Source organism: Pogoniulus pusillus, chromosome 15 (genome assembly GCF_015220805.1).
Source record: "Pogoniulus pusillus isolate bPogPus1 chromosome 15, bPogPus1.pri, whole genome shotgun sequence".
NCBI classification, from domain to species: Eukaryota; Metazoa; Chordata; class Aves; order Piciformes; family Lybiidae; genus Pogoniulus; species Pogoniulus pusillus.
In genome coordinates this window covers 5,007,259-5,029,886 of record NC_087278.1, presented here as the reverse complement: position 1 = coordinate 5,029,886, position 22,628 = coordinate 5,007,259, and the positions used below count along the sequence as shown (strand labels likewise).

General features: G+C 45.4%; 1 protein-coding gene across 6 annotated transcripts in view; it reads right to left on the bottom strand.

Annotated features, from left to right (window-relative positions):
• Positions 1 to 22,628, bottom strand: part of ANO4 (anoctamin 4) — a 231,837-nt gene that overhangs the window by 45,889 nt on the left and 163,320 nt on the right. For all 6 annotated transcript variants that reach the window (XR_010304974.1, XM_064155007.1, XM_064155008.1 and 3 more), the window contains 6 exons: positions 18,749 to 18,855; positions 15,209 to 15,264; positions 14,153 to 14,274; positions 7,469 to 7,603; positions 6,117 to 6,213; positions 3,971 to 4,031 (listed from right to left, as the gene is read on the bottom strand). Coding sequence is in view for 5 of the 6 variants with exons in the window: in XM_064155007.1 (XP_064011077.1) it covers positions 3,971 to 4,031; positions 6,117 to 6,213; positions 7,469 to 7,603; positions 14,153 to 14,274; positions 15,209 to 15,264; positions 18,749 to 18,855 (578 nt within the window). In the remaining variant the exon portion in view is untranslated. The remainder of the gene's footprint in view (positions 1 to 3,970; positions 4,032 to 6,116; positions 6,214 to 7,468; positions 7,604 to 14,152; positions 14,275 to 15,208; positions 15,265 to 18,748; positions 18,856 to 22,628) is intronic.

Below are 22,628 nucleotides of genomic sequence, written 5' to 3'. Positions count from 1 at the left end.
AGGGACCTTGAAAGCTCATCCAGCCCAACCCCTCTGCCACAGCAGGATCACCTATACCAGACCACACAGGAACACATCCAGGCAGGCTTTGAATATCTCCAGAGAGAGAGAGACTCCACAATCCCCCTGGGCAGCCTATTCCAGTGTTCTGTCACCCTCATAGCGAAAAAAATTCCTCTTCATGTTTACATGAAACTTCCTATGCCTCAAATTGGGAACTTTTGCCTTACACCTTTCTAATTCAGGTAATTTTTGCTACATTAGATGAGTTTGTGAATGTGGTGTGGCACCAACAGCTGACAATTAAACAGTTTGTGCTGTACAGAGTTCAAAGTAGTCTCATATGCCTGTACACTGCTCTGCTTCCATTTAGTGATGAAAAGAACAACCAAGGAAGCATTCAGTTTCTTAAACTTTGTTCTGTTAAAAGAATCTAGAAGCTTCCTGAAGCTGGCATGAATCAATGGACAGGCCACCTCTGGGAGGTTTGGCTTTTCCCTTTATTGCTCATTGAAAGACATCAGGCTGATAACCATGGAGAGGATAAAGCTCTTTGTTCCTGAGCTAGCACAGTGTCAGCTCTAACAGAGTTACAACAGCCTGGCAATATTTTTCCACATCTAAAGTATCTCACAGAATCACAGAAACACCCAGGTTGGAAAAGACCCTTAGGATCACCAAGTCCAACCGATAACTCGACAAGATTCACCTTAAACCATATCCCTAAGCACCACATCCAAATGACACATGAAGGGTTGGTGACCCAACTACCTCCCTGGGCAGCTCACTCCAGTCCCTGACCACCCTCTCTGTGAAAAGACTTTTTCCTAATGTCCAATCTAATCCTCCCCAGTCTCAGCTTGAGGCCATTCTCCCTTGTTCTGTGTCCAATTGCCTGTGAGAAGAGACCAGCAGCAGCCTCTCCATAACATCCCTTCAGGTAGTTCTAGACAGCAATGAGGTCTGCCCTCAGCCTCCTCTCAAAAGGAGCCCAAAGGACCCAAAATCAGCCTAAAATACCCCAAAATGAGCCCATAGGACTCAAAATCAGCCTAGAATACCTCTAAATGAGCCTAAAATGACTCCAAAGAAGCCCAAAGGACCCAAAACCAGCCTAAAACACCTCAAAATGAGCCCAAAAGGACTCATAAGGAGCCCGAAGGACCCAAAATCAGCCTAAAATACCCAAAAATGAGCCCAAAATGACTCCAAAGGAGCCCAAAGGACCTAAAATCAGCCTAAAATACCCAAAAATGAGTCTAAAAGGACTCAAAATGAGTCTGAAGGACCCAAAATCAGCCTAAAACACCTCAAAATGAGCCCAAAAGGACTCAACATGAGCCCAAAGGACCTAAAATCAGCCTAAAATACCCAAAAATGAGTCTAAAAGGACTCAAAATGAGTCTGAAGGACCCAAAATCAGCCTAAAATACCCCAAAATGAGCCCAAAAGGACTCCAAAGGAGCCTAAAGTACCCCAAATCAGCCTAAAATACCCCAAAATGAGCCCAGAATGACTCCAAAGGAGCCTAAACCTCCAGAGAGCTGTGATTCCCTGAAATGCACGTTTAAGGAGGCAGCTATTTGATCTGAAGGCATTTTCATCTATCCCTGTCATCCATATTTTTGAAAGCTGGGCTTATGTTCCCCCAGGTCACCAATTGCTTTGCTTCAGTCCAACAAAGCAAGTCAATTTCATCTCCTGAGCCTACCATTTCTATGCCTTTTTGCAGTGTGATTAGCTGGGATCAGCAAAACTCCTAAGCGCTAAGGACTCTCCACTGCTGCTGACCCCCCCCCCACACTGTTCATTCCTTGCCTTATGGAGCTGCTTCTCTCCTGTTGGCCCACATTGAATTATTCTGTGTAGCCTATACAAATAGCTCTGCACTTCTTGGAGACCTGGGAGGAACAAACCTGATTGATTACCACCACTTTCTTTCCATTGCAAAGAGCAGCAGGGAGCAGGACTCGAGTGGGCGCGAGTCCGCAGGCATGAACCTCTCAGGTAGGGCTGTGCTGAGCTGCACTTCAGTTCTTTCTTGTTTTTCACACACCTGCAGTGAGGGATCTGTACCTAATACATTTAGTAAATGTAGTTCCTGTCAGAGCAAGTATGTGCTGTTCCTAAAGCCTCTTTAGAAAGTTATTTTCCAATCATTAAGTAGCAAACAGGAAGACCTGCACAGCACTGGGTTCGCTTTGTGCTATGCTCTTCTCCCTCTCTCCAGGTCAGTGTGCACTTTCCCTTGCTAATACTTTAAAATGTGCTGTAAATAACCACCTTTGATTGTTAGATTCTGCTGCTGAGCTCTTCTAAGAGGTGCTGCATTTTGGAATGTCTCTGCTTCTTCTCTAGGCAAGTCACCACTAATGCCTTAGATCACACTTTGCTGCTTACTTCTGCGTTTGGGCAGCTCAGCAGGACACAGTTGCACTTGCTGGTCTCCCTTTCCCCAGTTACCATGTTGAAACCAGATGCTGAGTCCTCTCCTAAAATACTGCTTGGAATTCTGAATTTCTCACTGGCCTTTACTCCAAGTCTTTTACTAAGTTTCCCTGTCCTAAGCTTGCCCTGCTTCAGAACTCACCTCGCAGCTCAGTCCTCAAAACTGTCCTATGGGCAAAATTCAGCCTCCATGGCAACAGTTAGATCACTCTCAGATCAGTTTGTCATTCACCTAAATCTTTATTTCATCAGAGTTTTGCTTTCATTACAACCTGCTTATGTGTACTGAAGCCTCTGCAGCCTATCTGCAAGGTGAGCAAAACCAAAACATGAATTCATTTTAGTACAAACACTAAATTGAGCTACCTTAGACTAAAATGAGGCTCGAAACACTAGTAAAGACCTCAGAGTGACAGGTTGAAAAACAATTACAAAAGCCCCAGAATACAACCACAGACACTACATAATGCATTCTTGTCTTCATCTTAGTTAAAATTATCAGCACATAAAAACCTGATTGCAACCACTTCTGTTTTCCCTCTGCATAAGCAGAAAAGAATCAAGCCCATATTGTTTCTCTCAGTGTCTGAAAAACGTGTCCTGGAAATGACAAAGGCCTTTGCTGCATCACAATGTGGTGGAGAATCATAGAATCAAGCAGGTTGGAAGAGACCTCCAAGATCATCCAGTCCAACCTAGCACCATTTTCTAAAGGGGTTCATTTCTCTCAGAATGGGATGGTAGAATCCATGAGTCTGGGCATGCTCAGGGCATGTTTGAAAGGCTTTTTGTGCTTCCAGAAATTATTGTTTCCTATTGCCTTCAATCCAGTCCAATGCCCTATGCAGTCAACCAGACCAAGGCTTTGCTTGAACACCTCCAGGGATGGTGACTCCATCACCTCCCTGGGCAGCCCATTCCAATGCCAATCACTCTCTCTGACAACAACTTCCTCCTAACATCCAGCCTGTACTTCCCCTGGCACAACTTGAGACTGTGTCCCCTCATTCTGTTGCTGACTGCCTGGCAGAAGAGACCAACCCCACCTGGCTACAGCCTCCCTTCAGGTAGTTGTAGACAGCAATGAGCTCTGCCCTGAGCCTCCTCTTCTCCAGGCTGCACTCCCCCAGCTCCCTCAGCCTCTCCTCACAGGGCTGTGCTCCTGGCCCATCAACAGCTTCATCTCACCCTTCTCTGGACACCTTCCAGCACCTCAACATCTCTCTTGAATTGAGGAGCCCAGAACTGGACACAGCACTCAAGCTGTGGCCTGAGCAGTGCTGAGTACAGGGGCAGAATAACCTCCCTTGTCCTGTAAGATAGTTCTGCTAACTGCATTCAGTTGTCAATAAGTCTGGGGGGACTCTCTTTGTATAAATCAATAAATTATTCAATAACTCTTACATCAGCCTCATTGCATTTCACCTCAAACTCAGATTCAACTGCCCCCCTTATAACACACAATCTTGAAGGAAAAAAATGACTAAATGTGCAATTCCTTAATACCAAAGCAAAAACTTACCCCAGACTGCCATGAAAACAGCAAAGAAGACAGTAGCTCCATTGTCAAAAAGGTGGGTTACCTGGGGGATGCAATTAACAGTGAGATCAGTTTGCTGGTAATAAGGCTTTGCTTTGTATTTTTACCTAATAAAATCAATGTGATCATGAGTACAGCTGGCCTGACAGGCCTGAGGATCCTTCCCTTGATGTGTGAAATGCACCTGCACGTTGACAGGACTATTTGCCAGCCTGGCTTGGGACTGACTCTTGCCAACACCATCGCTGTAGACCCAAAGCGTTGGTTTTATGGAGCTGTGTATGAAGAACAGCTTATGAGATAAAGGTCAATGTCAAGGACACCACAGGACATGACCTCTGAAAATGCTGAATCTTTAAGTGTAGATAGCATTCAAGTGTTTTAAAAGTCAGACTAAGACCTAGAATGGCTTAGGTTGGAAGAGACCTCAGAGAATGTCCACACCAACCTCCCCAGCCTGGGCAGAGATGACTTTCAACTGGATTTGGCTGCTCAAGGCTTTATCCAACCTAGTCTTTAACAGACCCACAAAGGAGCCATCTACAAACTCCCTGGGCAACCTATTCAAGTCTCACTACCCTTTTACTGTAGAACTTCTTCCTAAGACCCAGTCTAAATCTACTCTCCTTCAGCTTAAAACCATCCCTTCTTGTCCTGTCACTAGACAGGGTTTATGGCAAGTCCTTCTGCAGCCTTCCTGTAGGTTCCCTTCAGGTATTGGAAGGCAGCTCTAAGGTATGTACTGTCCCCACTCCTGCAGCTTTGTCTTTGTTTTCTCTTCTCCAGGCTGAACACCTCCAGCTCCCTCAGCCTACCCTCACAGCAGAGGCATGCCAGCCCTTGACTTAATTTTCTGGCCCTCCTCTGGACTTGGTCCAACACCTCTGTGTCCTTCTTATCACAGGCTTACAGGATGTCAGGGGTTGGAAGGGACCCAAGGAGATCATTGAGCCCAATCCCCCTGCCAGAGCAGGACCATACAATCTAGCACAGATCACAGAGGAACACAGGAACACATCCAGACAGGCCTTCAAAGTCCCCAGGGGAGACTCCACAACCTCTCTGGGCAGCCTGTGCCAGTGCTCTGTGACCCTTACAGTAAAGAAGTTCCCCCTGGTGTTGAGGTGGAACCTCCTGTGCTGCAGCTTCCATCCACTGCTCCTTGTCCTAACCCAGGGAGCAGAGCCTGTCCCCCACTCCTGACCCCCACCCCTCAGATATTTATAAACATTTATTAAATCCCCTCTCAGTCTTCTCTTCTCCAGACTAAAAAGCCCCAGGTGCCTCAGCCTCTCCTCATCAGGCAGTGCACCAATCCTCTAATCATCCTTGTAGCCCTCTGCTGAACCTTCTCCAGCAGATCCCTGTCTCTTTTTAAATTGGGGAGCCCAGAACTAAAGGCAGCACTCAAGATTAGGTCTCACCAGAGTAGAGGAGGAGGAAAACCTCACTTGATCTGCTGAATGATGTGGGTCACCAGACCTGGACACAGTATTTGAGGTGGAGACTCACAGGAGTAGATTAAAGGGGAAGAATCCCCTCTCTTGCCCTGCTGGCCACACTTCTCTTGATGCAGGCCAGGATAGGATTTGCCTTCTGAGCTGCATGAGCACACTGCCTGCTCATGGTGAGCTTCTCATCAACCAATACACCCAAGTCTTATTTCTCAGAGCTACTCCCAACCCACTCTGCACTCAGCCTGCATTTATGCCTGGGTCTTCCCCCTGGGTTTTCCCAACTCAGGGGACACAGTCTCAAGTTGTGCCAGGGGAGGCACAGGCTGGATGTTAGGAGGAAGTTCTTCACAGAGAGAGTGATTGGCATTGGAATGGGCTGCCCAGGGAGGTGGTGGAGTCACCATCCCTGGAGGTGTTGAAGCCAAGCCTGGATGAGGCACTTAGTGCCATGGTCTGGTTGACTGGCTAGGGCTGGGTGCTAGGTTGGACTGGATGATCTTGGAGGTCTCTTCCAACCTGTTTAATTCTATGATTCTAAGTCTTGCTAGAAGACAACAAGCTTTAATAATGGCTGGACTTGATCTGCTCTTTCAAGAGTTTATGTACCCAGGCTCACTGCAGTGAAATGGTTTAGAAGGAAAGCACTTCCACTTGCACAGTTTATAACGTACCTTGGCATAAACACAGCTGTCTGACAACCTCATGAAGGGACAGTATTTATCACATATAGGACACATGATGATATCTGTAGCTTGGCAGACTTCTTTACTGGAAAAAAATAGGAAAAATACAAATGAACAGTTTGGTGCACAGCAATAATCAGACTGAAAATGGATTGGCAGGTTTCACTAACACTCAAGTCTTTCTTGAACAAGACAAGCTGTGTAACTGAAGCCAAGATGATCATAACTGGATGTGTACAAGTAGTATTTGCTGACTAAGGCATCTGAGCTTACAGTCATAACTGCAGAGGACAACTCTTCAAGGCTGCTGTGCTAGTTTGAGCCTAGCTGGGATGTTTTGGTGAGAAGAATTAGATGATAGGCTGTGAACAGGAAACAATGGTGATGTCTGCTGCACTCATAGGCTTGCTGAGAGGTATAATAACAAGAACACAAACATAGATAACAGAGTCAATATTTGGGCTCTGGGGCTGCATGAACTTCTCTCTCTAACCTGCTGTCTGTGTGACTGATCCTTCTGCTTCCTAAGCTCCCTGGCCAACCCTCCAAACTGGCCTTGGATGTAAGGTGAAGTCTGGGGTAAGGTAGAGAGGTGAGAGGAAGGTGGAAGGGTGGTTGAGAGCCCCTCCTGGGGACTCTGGTTTCTGGGAGGGCTGTTGTGTTTCTGTATTACTTTTTAACTTGTCTATTTCTGTAAATACCTGCTTGTATCTTGTGCTAAGCTGTAAATAGAAAGCTTCATTCAATTGCCAGATCAACTGAGCCTAGTCTGGGAGATTTTCTTAAGTGGGAGGGGGATGGGTAACACCCAAACCATCACAGCTTCATAATTTCCAGCTTCTCCTTGAGTCAGAAGTGACCTTTGGCGGGAGGAGGGTGAGGATGACTGTAGATGAAGTGAACTTTGACATCTTGTGACCTCTCTTAAATGTGCAAGAATGTGGACATGCAGCACTCAGTAGAAGGTCCAGAAGTTCTTCATCTGAAGAATGCTCCTTTGTGGTGGATCTTTGGGAAAGGCCTCAAAGAGAGTGGAAATTCTGTTCTGCCACCCTGATACATTAGCAAGGAAGAAGCCCAGCTTTTTCCCTACTTCATGCTGAGCTGCTAGCACCATCAGCAGCTGGAGCTGGGCAAGAAACATTGCCTCCCATGCCAGTTCAGCAGCACAAAGCAAGTGAATCTCCATACTGGGTACGTTATGGGAATCAAGGACAGTCTTTTCCTGAGCATCCATTCAACAGTTCACAATGAAATAATGAACAATTCATATGAAGATCTCTTAAATGCTTCATAATAACCCATGGCTGCAACTCCCCTTATAGAAGTCCCCACATTACCTGACTTGGCAGTGATTCAAAGTGGTGACTCCATACAAGAAGACAAATAATCCAATGAAGGCAGCTGGGAAGAGCATCCCTGTGTACCAGCCTAGCCAGGCAAAGTACAGCCCAATTTTCTCACCAAAGTACCGCCTGTTTTGAAACACAGCACAGCAGAGTTACCAGCTAGTTAAGATACATTTGTTTAATCATAGAATCCTACAATCATAGAATCAACCAAGCTGGAAGAGACCTCCAACATCATCCAGGCCAACCTAGCACCCAGCCCTAGCCAGTCAACCAGACCATGGCACTAAGTGCCTCATCCTGGCTCTTCTTGAACACCTCCAGGGATGGTGACTCCACCACCTCCCTGGGCAGCCCATTCCAATGCCAATCACTCTCTCTGGGAAGAACTTTCTCCTAACATCCAGCCTAGACCTCCCCCAGTGCAACTTGAGATTGTGTTGTTCTGTTGTTGGTTACCTGGGAGAAGAGACCAACCCCACCTGGCTACAGACTCCCTTCAGGTAGTTGTAGACAGCAATGAGCTCTGCCCTGAGCCTCCTCTTCTCCAGGCTGCACACCCCCAGCTCCCTCAGCCTCTCCTCACAGGGCTGTGCTCCAGGACACTCATCAGCTTTGTCACCCTTCTCTGGACATGTTCCAGCACCTCAACATCTCTCTTGAATTGAGGAGCCCAGAAGTGGACACAGCACTCAAGGTGTGGCCTGAGCAGTGTTGAGTACAGGGGCAGAATAACCTCCCTTGTCCTGCTGCCCACACTGCTCCTGATCCAGGCCAGGATGCCATCATCTCTCCTGCCCACCAGGTGTTTATCCTGGAGAGGAGGAGGCTCAGGGGTGACCTCATTGCTGTCTACAACTACCTGAAGGGAGGCTGCAGCCAGGTGGGGTTGGGCTCTTCTCCCAGGCAACCAGCAACAGAACAAGGGGACACAGTCTCAAGTTGTGCTGGGGGAGGTGTAGGCTGGATGTTAGGAGGAAGTTCTTCCCAGAGAGAGTGATTGGCATTGGAATGGGCTGCCCAGGGAAGTGGTAGAGTCACCATCCCTGGAGGTGTTGAAGCAAAGCCTGGATGAGGCACTTAGTGCCATGGTCTGGTTGACTGAACAGGGCTGGGTGCTAGATTGGCCTGGCTGATCTTGGAGGTCTCTTCCAACCTGGTTGGTGCTATGATTCTGTACTATTAGAATAATAATAACAATAATAATAAAATAACCTCAGCTTCTCTTTTTTGTGCCAGTGTGGATATTAGCTCTCCAATATCACCTGTTTTATGATGAACTGTCTCCTCTCTCCTCCCACTCCAGGGGTAGAATTACCATTGACTTAACTGAGCCAAGATTCCAATCTCAGGCTTTATCAATGAGGACCATTTCTGAAAAGCATTAAGCTACAAAATCTGGTTTTGAGACCCATAAGATGTGATATTGGATTTTTCTCTGTTTAACAACCTTCATTATATTATCTTCTGCTTTCAGAATGCCAAGAAGGAAGTGATGGAGCTAGAATATAGACAGGTTTGGACTCAAGCCAACAACCGATTTATCTTCATTAATCCTTTTGCAGGTCAGAACAAAATCCTATACAGAACAATTTACACCATGAGTAAAAAACCTTGCAAGGGACTTAGAACTTTCCAGCAGGTGTTTTGGACATCTGAAGCTGTATCAGGAGAAAGGTGGTAGGGAAGAAGGCTTGGCAGAAGATTGAAAGGGAGTTAGCAGCTTGTAACCAAATAATTGAGCATAAATATGGTGTAAAATGCAACTCATTCAGGTATTACTTTTGCATTCAGGTTCATTTACTTAGCTTTACAATCCCTTTATAAATATAATGTTTGCCTCTCATTTTGTCCTGTAAATAACATGGACAAGCAGCAGCAGAAGCTATTTGTGCAGAGTCTATAGGGCAGCTGTTCACAGAACTGTGAAGGAGGTGATCCAAAGCCCCTGGGAATCACTGCAGCTGTTTCCTTTGATTCATGTGGTCCCAGAGCATATAGACTAAGTCCTGCTTTTTTCCAGTTCCTACCAATTCTAAGGCTCTTAAATTACTCTTGTAAAACAACTACAGATACTAAATTCCAGCAGAAGTCTAATTAAAATCATAGTCCCACATCTGTTGATTAATAAGAGCAGCTTTGCAGTCATGTCAAATCTGTGCCTTCCTGCTGCCATGTGTTTCGAAGCAGAGTGACAGCAGAATCCTGCAGTTCCCCTCAAATGACTTTTCCTCATTTATTTCCAGTGACCAGGATCTCCCTGCCAGCCACCTGATCAGATTAACTGAATCTGGGAGGCACTAAACTGACAGCATCAGAAATGGAAGGCCTCATTTTAACAGCTAAGGGAAAAATAAGCCAGCACCCAAGTAGGAACAATTTCACTTTCCGACTTGAAGGTGGAAACATCACAGCTAAGTGAGATAATTATATTACCTACCTCTAACTTACTACCCTTTCTAAAGGATATAGTAAAGAGGAATGACAGTTGGCAGCAGTAAGTTCTGGGCAGATGCCTGTGGAAGAATTACCATCCATCCTTTCCTTTCTTAGAATCATGGAACCATTGAGGTTGGAAAAGACAGAATTCTAAGATCATCCAGTCCAACTGTAACCCTACTACCACGACTGCTGAACTATATCCTCAAGTACCACATCTACAGCTTCTTGAACACCTCCAGGGATGGCAACTTCACTACCTCCCTGGGTAGAAGCCTGTTCCAACCCCTCAGTATGTTTTTTTTCCTTAATATCCAAACTAAACCTCCACTGGCACAGCTTAAGCCCATTTCTTATTGCATATTACTTTGGAGAAGAGACCAACTCTGGCCTCACTACAACCTCCTTTCAGGTAGCTGTAAGATCTCTCTTCAGCCTTCTTTTCTCCAGACTGAACAAGCCCAGCTCCCTCAGCCACTCCTCATATGCCATGCCCTCCAAGCCCCTCACCAGCCTCATTGCTCTTCCCTGGACACACTCCAGAACCTCAGTATCTTATACATAAAGGCTTTCTTATACTACTACTTCCTTTCAACATACCTCACACAGCTTTTAGTATGGGAAAAAAAGAACAAAGCCACGGAGTTGCTTCTGCTGCAGAACAGGTAGTAAAAAGCTTCTGTTTAATGCACACTGGGATACTAAGAGTCAAAAGAACAACAGGTCTTGCTGGTGGTGTCAGCTCTTCAAGCAAAAATCTCCAGCTCACTAGACAGAAGAGCTGCTGAGAGTGGCAGCAGACAGGAAAGATTTGGCAGGAGCAAAGGAAATAAGAGGGATCTAGCATCTGTGAAGTGAGAAGAAAAAGACTTTCCTCACTCCTCTGGTGAATTAATTGCAGCCATAGCTGCACTCCAGGCAGCAAACAGCAGGCTGGGCTGAGGCTGCTGCTTTGAACCCTGCTGAGCTCTATGAGAACTGAGACTCACTCACGCTCCTCTGAATGCTCAAGGAGCCTCACACCTTCCCCTGCCCCACTCCTGTTCACATAAACACCTGCTCTGAACAACTACAGGACATCCATGGCCCTACCTAGGGAGTCTGATATTTTTATTGCCTTTTCTGTTGTTGTTTGTAAAACAGCTGTGGAAAAATCTGTGGGTGTCACTGTCTGATGAAAAGCTAAAGCATCTTACACAACCTTAAACACCAAACCCAGCTTCTACCAAGGTCTAGAGACAGCATTCTGCTACCATTTATTCTCATAATGAAAAAGCCTCATGACTTTGCAGATGCCTTTATTGTTCACTTTCATAAACCAAATTAAAGCAAGCCCCAGGCAGATGGGGTCAGGCCAATGGGATGAGATTTAACAAGGCCAAGGGCAGGGTTCAACGCTTTGGCCACAACAACCCCAAGCAGCACTACAGGCTGAGGACAGAGTGGCTGAGAGCAGCCAGGAAGAAGAAGATCTAGTGATACTGGTAGATAGTAGCTGAACACAAGCCAGCAGTGTGCCCAGGTGGCCAAGAGAGCCAAAGGCATCCTGGCCTGGCTCAGGAGCAGTGTGGCCAGCAGGACAAGGGAGGTTATTCTGCCCCTGCACTCAACTCTGGTCAGGCCACAGCTTGAGTCCTGTGACCAGTTCTGGGCTCCTCAATTCAAGAGAGATGTTGAGATACTGGAATGTGTCCAGAGAAGGGCAATGAAGCTGCTGAGGGGCCTGGAACACAAACCCTATGAGGAGAGGCTGAGGGAGCTGGGGGTGTGCAGCCTGCAGAAGAGGAGGCTCAGGGGGGACCTCATTGCTCTCTGCAACTACCTGAAGGGAGGCTGCAGCCAGGTGGGGTTGGGCTCTTCTCTCAGGCAACCAGCAGCAGAACAAGGGGACACAGTCTCAAGTTGTGCCAGGGGAGGTCTAGGCTGGATGTTGTTAGGAAGTTGTTGGCAGAGAGAGTGATTGGCATTGGAATGGGCTGCCCAGGGAGGTGGTGGAGTCACCATCCCTGGAGGTGTTGAAGCCAAGCCTGGATGAGGCACTTAGTGCCATGGTCTAGTTGACTGGATAGGGCTGGGTGCTAGGTTGGCCTGGATGATCTTGGAGGTCTCTTCCAACCTGGCTGATTCTATGATTCTATGATATTGGCTCAACAGCACTTTGACAAATAAGAAATACAGTGGGCAAGTGATTAAAACCTATCCTAGAGATAAGTTGCTTCTACTGTGACACTAACATATTATTGTATACTGAGAAAATAACTCCCAATCCCTTCAGTGTAACTGTTGGATTCTCTGTAAATCAGCAATTTCCATAGTGCAATTTGACCAAAATTCTATCTTTCTGTCTAGGCCAGTGTATTAAAAAAGAAATAAGAAGCTTTGGGGTTTAAATTAGAAGGTACAAACACATTACTTTGTTTCCTAAAGCATTAAAAAAAGTGTCATGACTCAGTAAAACATTTAAATTGCATTTCTCTGTGAACTCCTACTCCACAGAGACTGACCACCTCATGTTTTATGAAAGTGATAGGATTTACATGGCTCTAATCAATAGCTCTGTCCCTGGGGCCCCACACTCTACAAATCTTTCATTTAGAAACCATATTGAGAATTGATAAACTTAAAGGTTTCTGTCACAGGACTGACACATTAGTGTGGTGGACCACTGGCATGCTCTGTATGACCCCTCCCCATGGCCAATGTGTCAATGTCTTCAGTGATTCCAGTACATCCTCAGACTTTGCTAATAGGCTCTGTGGCTTCATAGTCCTCTCTTTGAGTAGAAAAAGCCTGTTAATGTGCCCAGAGAAGGGCACCAAGGCTGGTGAGGGGGCTGGAGCACAAGCACTACAAGGATGAGGTTGAGAGAGCTGGGGTTGTTTAGCCTGGAGGAAAGGAGGCTCAGAGGAGGCTTCATTGCTCTCTATAACTACCTGAAAGGAGGCTGTAGCCAAGTGGGAGATGGTCTCTTCTCCCAGGCACCCAGTGACAGAATAAGAAGACACAGACTGTAGCTGCACCAGGGCAGGTTCAGGCTGGATGTTAGGAAGAAGCTCTTCACAGCAAGAGTGATTGGCATTGGAATGGGCTGCCCAGGGAGGTGGTGGAGTCACCATCCCTGGAGGTGTTTAAGAGGAGGCTGGATGAGGCACTTAGTGCATGGTTTAGGTAATTAGAAGGTTTAGGTGATAGGCTGGACTTGATGATCTTAGAGGTCATTTCTAACCTGGTTGTTTCTGTGACTCTGTAATGCCCAATAATAGTTCTGTCAAAATGATCTGTAAAGGCTCTGACTCTGTCTAGATGCATGAAAATGAGACAATCCTCTATCAGCATGTGCAAGGCTACTTGAAAACATTTCAAAGGGCTATAAGGATTTAGAGTCACATGTCAGGTTGCTCAGTATTCCTTCTCTGCAGGCTGTTCCCAAGAGAAATGCAGCTGCAGACTGTGAGGACAGCTGGGCTGAGTTTAGGGCAGGTGGTACAGTAAGACTTCCACCCACCTACCACTAGTGCTGCTGAAATGTGGCACACTCAGTAACTGGAAGCTCTGCTCTGTGCCATCTGTAAGCATCATTAAACTTCATCCAGAGCTCCTTCTGTGGGTGCTTTCTTGGGACAAAAAGAAAACCTAATAGAGGAGAACCTGTTTTCTACCAAAGCCCTGCTCCCAGAAGAAAGAAGACCTCCTCCAGTGGACAGACATGAAACTAACACTACCCAGCTTGGCTGGTTGTTTTTTGTTTGCTTTGGGTATTTTTCCTGGTGTGTGGTGTGGGTTTTGTTGCTGTTGTTTTTGTTGTTTGGTTTGGTGTGGTTTTGGCTTGGTTTGGTTGTTTTCTTTCTCTTAAATATTCTGCAAATCCTTCTCCAGAGGTTTTGGTGTCAGGAAACCCTAAAAGGCAACTTTCTTCACCTTCAGTTCCTCCCACAAGCTTCTCTGTAGATATCTCTTTGGGTGTAGTGACACCATGACGGAGTCACCACCCCTGGATGAGGCACTTAGTGCCATGGTCTGGTTGACTGGCTAGGGCTGGGTGCTAGGCTGGCCTGGATGATATTGGAGGTCTCTTCCAACCTGGTTGATTCTATGAGTAAATGGATTCCCATGACCTCAGGATCAAGTTGAAAAACCCACATGAGTTACCTAAGCTTTTCATGGCTTTGTCAGAAGAAGGATAACCTATGCTCAAAGCACTCAGAGTCTGACATATTAGAAGGAGGAAGCTCTTACCTCACAAGATCCAGTGGCTGGTATTTATACCACACTCCCCAGGAAGCCCAGCACTCGTAGAGCAGGTGTCTGTGGTTTTCTGCCCCGTGGGTTTTTATTGAGTTCTTGCTTCTGTAACTTCCCTAAAATACAAATCTGGACATTAATGGACAACAGCAGCAAGAAGAATGAATAGCTAAGTGTGCTAGTTTGAAGCTAGCTAGCATGTTTTGGTGAGAAGGACTAGATTACAGGCTGTGGAGAGAAAACAATGGTGATGTCTGCTTCACTCATAGGCTTGCTGAGATGTCTAAGAATCCAAACACAGATAAGGGAGTCATTCTGCTTGGGAGCTCTGAGCTGCATCTCTCTCTAGCCTCTCTGATGAATCCACTTTGCTTCCTAACCCCCTGGCTGAACCTCCATTCTTCCTTGGGACTGGGGTGAGGTTGAGAGGGGTGGGAGAAGGTGGAAGGGCGGTTGGGAGCCCCTCCTGGGGACTCAGGTTTCTGGGGGCCTGTTGTGTTTCTGCATTACCTTTTACCTTGTCTATTTCTGTCTATAACTGTATATATACTGTAACTATCTGCTTGTATATTGTGCTAGCTGTAAATATAAGCTTCATTCAATTTCCAGAGCAGGCTGAGTCTGGTTGGTCTAGGTGATTTCCAAAGTGTGGGGGGGCAGGGAACACCCAAACCATCCCACTAAGGAATCTCTCTCACTTAGCGGTATGGAGAACACAATTCTGTGTTCTGCACACTCTGTGCTTGTGCTTGAAAAGCTAAACATGACAATAAGAGGGAAATTTCCTCTGCCTTCAGTAAGCTTTGAGATTATTCTTCCTAAAAAATGTAGGATTTCAAGCCAAAGGCTATAAAGTCAGAATCTCAAAGACAAAACCACAACATGATATATTTTCCTTCTGAAAAAAATGCTGATTTATCAAACCTGAGCCCTTTCTATAGAACAGATCCAGTACAACCTTCCTTATTCATCTCTTTTGCTAATGATTACAGATTTCTGAATGCATTTTGGTAGGAAATAGAACAAAGAAATTAAAGAGGAGAAAAATACCTCATGAAGAGGAAATGCAGCTTCGTAGGAGCCATTACTGAGCAATCGATTCAGACCTAAGGATCAAAAGAATCCAATTATTGATGAGTGAAAGGACCAGGGTAAGTAAAAAGCCAAATACACCTTCATAATGACCTGGAGAAATGAACTCTGAAGGTCACTGACAGTAAAGGACACATGTAGAAAAATTTATAGCTTTTGATAAATGAAGACAAAATGCAAGCAAAGACTTGTTCAAATATTAATCATGATTTATGTTTAATCATTTATTATGTTGGGTGTTTAAAGATTCATTTGCCAAACTCAGCTCTAGCATAACTTCAGTGAAATCAGGCACCTGCCACCAGGACTGAGGTTTGACCCCATAAAATGATGGTCTAAGGAAGCTATTCAGATGAAAGGCTCTGCCTCTTCAGAGGTGAAGACTTCAGGGAAGGTCTTTTGAACTGCAGGCCATTGCAGCAAGTGAAACTCTTAATTTCCATATAACAACACTGTAAATATGGTCATGTCTTACCAAACCTGCTGGACTAACAGAGAGAATATTGAATGCAAAGATTCAAGGGAATGTGTGTACATTTGAAAACTAAAGGTGCCTGGCTTCAGGGAGCAAAGAAGAGATTGGGATGGTTCTGGCCGCAACAACACCAAGGCTGGGGACAGAGTGGCTGAGAGCAGCCAGGCAGAGAGGGACCTGGGGCTACTGGTAGATAGTAGCTGAAGATGAGCCAGCAGTGTGCCCAGGTGGCTGAGAGAGCCAATGGCATCCTGGCCTGGATCAGGAGCAGTGTGGCCAGCAGGATGAGGGAGGTTATTCTGCCCCTGTACTCAGCACTGCTCAGCCCACACCTTGAGTGCTGTGTCCAGTTCTGGGCTCCTCGATTCAAGAGAGATGTTGAGGTGCTTGAACATGTCCAGAGAAGGGTGACAAAGCTGGTGAGGGGCCTGGAGCACAGCCCTGTGAGGAGAGGCTGTGACCTCATTGCTGTCTACAACTACCTGAAGGGAGGCTGGAGCCAGGTGGGGTTGGTCTCTTCTCCCAGGCAACCAGCAACAGAACAAGGGGACACAGTCTCAAGTTGTGCCAAGGGAGGTCTAGGCTGGATGTTAGGAGGAAGTTGTTGGCAGAGAGTGATTGGCATTGGAATGGACTGCCCAGGGAGGTGGTGGAGTCACCATCCCTGGAGGTGTTCAAGCAAAGCCTGGATGAGGCACTTAGTGCCATGGTCTAGTTGGTTGGATAGGACTGGGTGCTAGGTTGGCCTGCATGATCTTGGAGGTCTCTTCCAACCTGCTTGATTCTATGATTCTGATAATAAGCACAAGACAGGCTGCAGTAACACAAGACTATCTACTCTGTAGCTATAAAGACTATAACACAAGAAAATATACTTTTAATTGAACAAAAGAGAATGCAACTTAGCACAGAAAAGTAACCAACCACCCAGCTCAGCCAGGCTTTGTCTCTCTGTAGTGAGAACTAGCAGAGAAATGAATTATTCCTGAGGTGTGGACACTTCTTGCTTTGAAAGTCACCAAAATAAGACTGAAAAGCTATCAGCAATGCACAACTAACTACTGGCACTTACAGCCTGAAGGCATTTGAACTCGACTGATCAAGAGGCAAAGCGTCCTGATTCCTTTTCTAATTCATAGGGGAAAGACAGCAGCAAGAACACAGGAGTGTGAAGCACTAATTCAACACAAACAGCACTTTGAGTGATTGCATTAGTATCTGCTTAGCAAAGTCTCTGGCAGAAAAGCAAAACCTTTGCAGCAGATCCAGGCCCAGCAATCAGTGCAAGATTATGTGGATGGCAAGTACTGCACCAATAGATATGTGAGGGAGCTTGGGATCTTGGGGCAGGGAGGGACTGGAATAGCTTGTGATAAGTACAATGGCTGCATGCACCACATGAGTTCTTCCACTCTCATCCCTCTGCTTGCTGTCATTGCTTAGAGCTGTTTCTGCCATCATTCTAGGAGCTGAGGAAGAAACAAGTGAGGTTTTGGGATGCTTCTCTACCTCTTGAGGAAGGCTTAAATACCAAGGAAATAGGCTGCAGAGTTTTATGAAGGTTGCCTCTCCACCCACCATTTGAAAGTGATGCCACAGTTATGCATGGCAGCCTCAGCACTGAGGAAGTCATTGGTGAGGTCTCTTTCAATTTAAAGCAGTCACATAGATACAGACCCTTCCACCTCTTTCAGGAATGCACAGTATCCATGGAGAAGCCCAGCAGCAGAAATCATAGAGGAAGTCACTGATGAGCTCCCTTTCAACTTCAAGCAGTCACAAAGATACAGACCCTCCCACCTCTTTCAGGAATGCACAGTATCCATGGAGAAGCCCAGCAGCACAAGTCATAGAAACATAAACTCACAGAACTCTTTTGGTTGGAAAAGACCTCAAAGACCATCAGATCCAACCATCAACCTAAGACCATCATGGACAATAAGTCATGCCCTGAAGTGCCATGTCTACACATTATTTGAACACCTCCAGGGATGGTGACTCCACTACCTCCCTCAGAATCCTATTCCAATGCCTGACTACTCTTTCAGCAAAGAATTTTCTCCTAATATTCAATCAAGACCAATCCCACTCCTTTCAGGGACTTGTAGTGAGCAATGAGAATCATAGAATCATAGTTCAACCTAGCACCCAGCCCTATCCAATCAACTAGACCATGGCACTAAGTGCCTCATCCAGGCTTTGGTTGAACACCTCCAGGGATGGCAGCTCATGAGGTCTCCCCACAGCCTCCTCTTCCATAGACTAAACAAGCCCAGTTCCCTAGGCCTTGTTCTCTGGACCTCTCACCAACTTTGTTGCCCTTCTCTGACAATACACCAGAACCTCAATGTCTTTCTTCTAGTGAGGGACTCTTGCTCTGTATGTATTTCTTGCTTAAGTCCAGCTTTGTTGTCCTTCTCTGACAACACTCCAGAACCTCAATGTCTTTCTTCTAGTGAGGGGCTCTTGCTCTGTATGTATTTCTTGCTTAAGTCCAGCTTTGTTGTCCTTCTCTGACAACACTCCAGAACCAAAATGTCTTTCTTCTAGTGAGGGACTCTTGCTCTGTATGTATTTCTTGCTTAAGTCCAGCTTTGTTGTCCTTCTCTGACAACATTCCAGAACCCCAATGTCTTTCTTCTAGTGAGGGACTCTTGCTCTGTATGTATTTCTTGCTTAAGTCCAGCTTTGTTGTCCTTCTCTGACAACACTCCAGAACCTCAATGTCTTTCTTCTAGTGAGGGGCTCTTGCTCTGTATGTATTTCTTGCATAAGTCAATCTCTTTCTTTGCAGAGGTGATAAATGCCACATGCCTGTGAAAGTAGCCTGATATTACAGGCAAATGATGTGTTCCAGGCAAAGTCCCTACAAGAGCAGTAGGTGAGATGTAAACAGCTCAAAATTCATGTGAGTGAAGGCAAACAAAAGGATATAAAAGAGTCTGTTATGAGCCCAGGCAGACTTTTTGTTTGGTTTTTGTAGGATAGCACTCACCTTTAGAAGAGCTTTGCTCAGCACTTACCAATTTTGTTCTTGCCTTCTTCATATTTCACTCGCTGTAAGATATGGTGCACAATTCTACTTCTTGTAGCATTATTGAAGAAAGTATCTTTGTTGTGTATGATGAAGCTATAGAAAAGCACAAAGAGCATCTCAGGAGTGTACAGTAGCACATTTAAAGCAAATATTGAGGATATTTAGTGTCCCATGGCACACTAAAAAGCTGCAGTATGTGAGGAAGTGTAATGAAGATTAAAGGACACCAGATTAAGTGAGATGATTCACCAGATGAGATGATGTCAGCAATGGTATTCATTCTCTAACAAAGAATTACATGGAGAAGTGTGGAGAAAGATCAAAGATATTTAAGCATTCCTCATGATAAGCATCACTTTCATATCATTCACTGCAAGCTACAAAGTGCTTGCACACAATTTTGCAAAGGCAGAAGATTTGTTAAGTGCAGCTGTAGAAGTTCACATCTGATTGCTGTTTCAGGCTGTTGACCCTCAAAGGTCAGATGGAAACATCTACTTGGTGAACCACTCTCACTGAAAAATCAAATGCTATGTTAGAAGTGGAAAACATGATACACTCCTATATTTGCTCCCAGGAGCTAAATCAGAGTAGAAAATTAGCTCTCAGAAGCTACTTTTGAGGTTATGTATGAGTGCAGACTCAGCAGTTTAGGCAGAACTGTGATGAGTCCAGGAAACTGATTTTAATACTCCTCCCCCCCCCCAAAAAAAAATCCTACAAAATAAATGGTATTGACTAAATTGACATCAGGAGCAGTGTGGCCAGCAGGACAAGGGGAGGTTATTCTGCCCCTGTACTCAGCACTGGTCAGGCCACACCTTGAGTGCTGTGTCCAGTTCTGGGCCACTCAATTCAAGAGAGATGTTGAGGTGCTGGAAGGTGTCCAGAGAAGGGCAACAAAGCTGGTGAGGGGCCTGGAGCACAGCCCTGTGAGGAGAGGCTGAGGGAGCTGGGGGTGTGCAGCCTGGAGAAGAAGAGGCTCAGGGCAGACCTCATTGCTGTCTGCAACTACCTGGAAGGAGGTTGTAGCCAGGTGGGGTTGGTTTCTTCTGCCAGACAACCAGCAACAGAACAAGGGGACACAGTCTCAAGTTGTGCCAGGGCAGGTCTAGGCTGGATGTTAGGAGGAAGTTGTTTGCAGAGAGAGTGATTGGCATTGGAATGGGCTGCCCAGGGAGGTGGTGGAGTTGCTGTCCCCGGAGGTGTTGATGCAAAGCCTGGATAAGGCACCTGGTGCCATGGTCTAGTTGGCTGGATAGGGCTTGGTACTATGTTGGACTGGATGATTTTGGGAGGTGTCTTCCAACCTGTTTGATTCTATGACATATATTTCTCAATCCAAATATGAATGCTCAAGGAAAACAAGATGTTTTATCATCATAATTACTGGGAAAAAGCAGACAATAAATACTGTTTCAACTCATCAGTTATCCACTGCTAAAGATTTCCTGTAGCTTCTTGAGGTGTGCAGGGCTCCAGGATGGACTGTGAAAGGCAGACACTGGAATAAGCAGATAAGTAGGCAAAGGTTCTGGTTAAAAATCCTGTGCATATACTGAGGAAACTAAATGCTCAATCATTTGCATTCACTTGTAAAATTAGCCATTGTCTTGTTACAGCTTCTGAGAAGGACAACCACATGTGTCTGTGAAACAGACAACACCTTAGTTTAATAACTGCCATGAAGAATTCTGCCTATCCCCTAGCTGAAAGCAGTCCTAAAACAGAGGTTCTGTCCTGCTCATCCTTGAGCCAGTAAAAGGCATTTGAGAGCAGGAGCAAGAGAGGAGAGAATCACAGAATTAATCAGGTTGGAAAAGAGCTTTGAGATCATCAAGTCCAACCTATTGCCTAACAGCATTTAGTCAACTAAACCATGGCACTGAGTGCCACATCCAGTCTCTTTTTAAACACTTCCAAGGACAGTGACTCCACCACTGCCCTGGGCAGCCCATTCCAATGCCAATCACTCTTTCTGCAAAGAATATTTTCTTAACATCCAGCCTAAAGGCAGAGAGGTAAAACTCAGCATGACTACAGAAGGCTGGGAACGTGTCCCTCAGCGTTTTCCAACATTAGTCATGGAGACATGGGAGTAGGAGAATTGCTAGAGTTCACCAAAGGTGAAAAGGAGTGCTAAAATAAGTCCTCTGGATGTCCTGGTCTATCCCTAACAACATCATTGCTTTAGGACTCAATTTCACATGGTAAAGTTTAAAAATAGCCCTCATCTATCTTTCAAACACAGAAAATCACAGGATTTTTTTCCCAAATAGATAATTTCTGTGAAGTTGTTTGTACAGCAGCCCCATGAAGAGCAGCATCACCACAACCAAAGGTGCAGAAGGCTCTGGCACAGGAAACAAAGATAAAGAGACATGAGTGGGAGGCATTGAAAGGTTGAGAATATATCAACTAGTTGTAATTATGTGTTACAACAGCCCAGTTAGAAGTTGACATAAATGAGGACAATGCCAGAGAGATGTCAATTTGTCTCCAAAATTACAGGACTTGCTCTTATAAGGTGCAAACCATGCAGCTCAGTGGAGGGCTTAGCCCTTGGTACTGCTACCCCTCTCCTCTCATGCTTTAAGGGCATTTCTTCCTCCAAAATTTTGCTGGGTAGTGAATCCATATTCACAGAATAGCCTTTGAGGCTATTTCATAGAATCACAGAATCAACCAGGTTGGAAGAAACCTCCAACATCATCCAGTCCAACCTAGCACCCAGCCCTAGCCAGTCCATAGCACTAAGTGCCTCAGCCAGGCTTTGCATCAACACCTCCAGGGATAGTGCCTCCATCACCTCCCTGGGCAGCCCATTCCAATGCCAATCACTCTCTGCCAACAACTTCCTCTTAACATCCAGCCTAGACCTCCCCTGGCACAACTTGAGACTGTGTCCCCTTGTTCTGTTCATAGCCTACAACATCCAACAAGGAACTGAGAAAAAGACTTTCTCAGCCTATGGAGAATCTCACCTTTAAAATCTCAATTCACAGAGGCCAGAGCTGAAGACATTTCCAGAGGAGGTCTAGATAAACATCAGATATTACTGAGCTCTAAACTGCATAAGGAGAGAGGTTTGCTAGAAAGCTTTTTAACCCTTGTTGCTTTCAAGTGGAGCAGTTCCTTCAGCTGCTCTCTTTCTGCTGCCCTTGTTAGAATCTCACTATGCATAAAGGCTTGAATATTCCTAAGAGCAATACAGCTTGTTTTCAGGCTCAGTAAGGGTTCAGGCTTTATTTAGGAGACAGGTCATTGAAGGTTTTGATCACTTTGTCCCCTCATTTTTAAGATGAAAAAGAAGTAAGGATTAACACACTATTACTTTTATTATCCACAAAGTTCATGTCTAGGTTGATGACAACGACAGTGATTTGTTCCACAACAGCCTGGTTCTCCAAGTCTTAGTTGTGTGCACTGTCCTCATTCAGAAATAAAATCCCAAGGAAGATAATGAGAGCACTTCTGGCAGGAAAGGTTCCAGAGTAGATCCTTAATTAAAGTCCCTTTAGAAAATGTCATTGTGGAAATATTGCTCTTACACTCCCACTGTAAGCGACATAGAGAGTCGGTGAAGGTTAATTGCATGCAAATTTCATTTGTAGCTTCCATAATTAGACTCTGAACTGGAGATTACAAACTATCTTTCCAAGGAGAAGAATCTTTCCAAGGATAAGAAGGCACAGCAAAGCTAACAGTTGTCTAAAGAAGGCCCTCAAACTAAAGTGCACTCAACCAGGAACAAGCTGCCAATGAATTCTTGTTTGTATATTCTCTCTGGTCGTTTCTGAGGGTGTACAAAATAAATTTGACACTAAGCTAGGAGCAGGTGTGGAGCTGTTGGAAGGTAGGAGAGC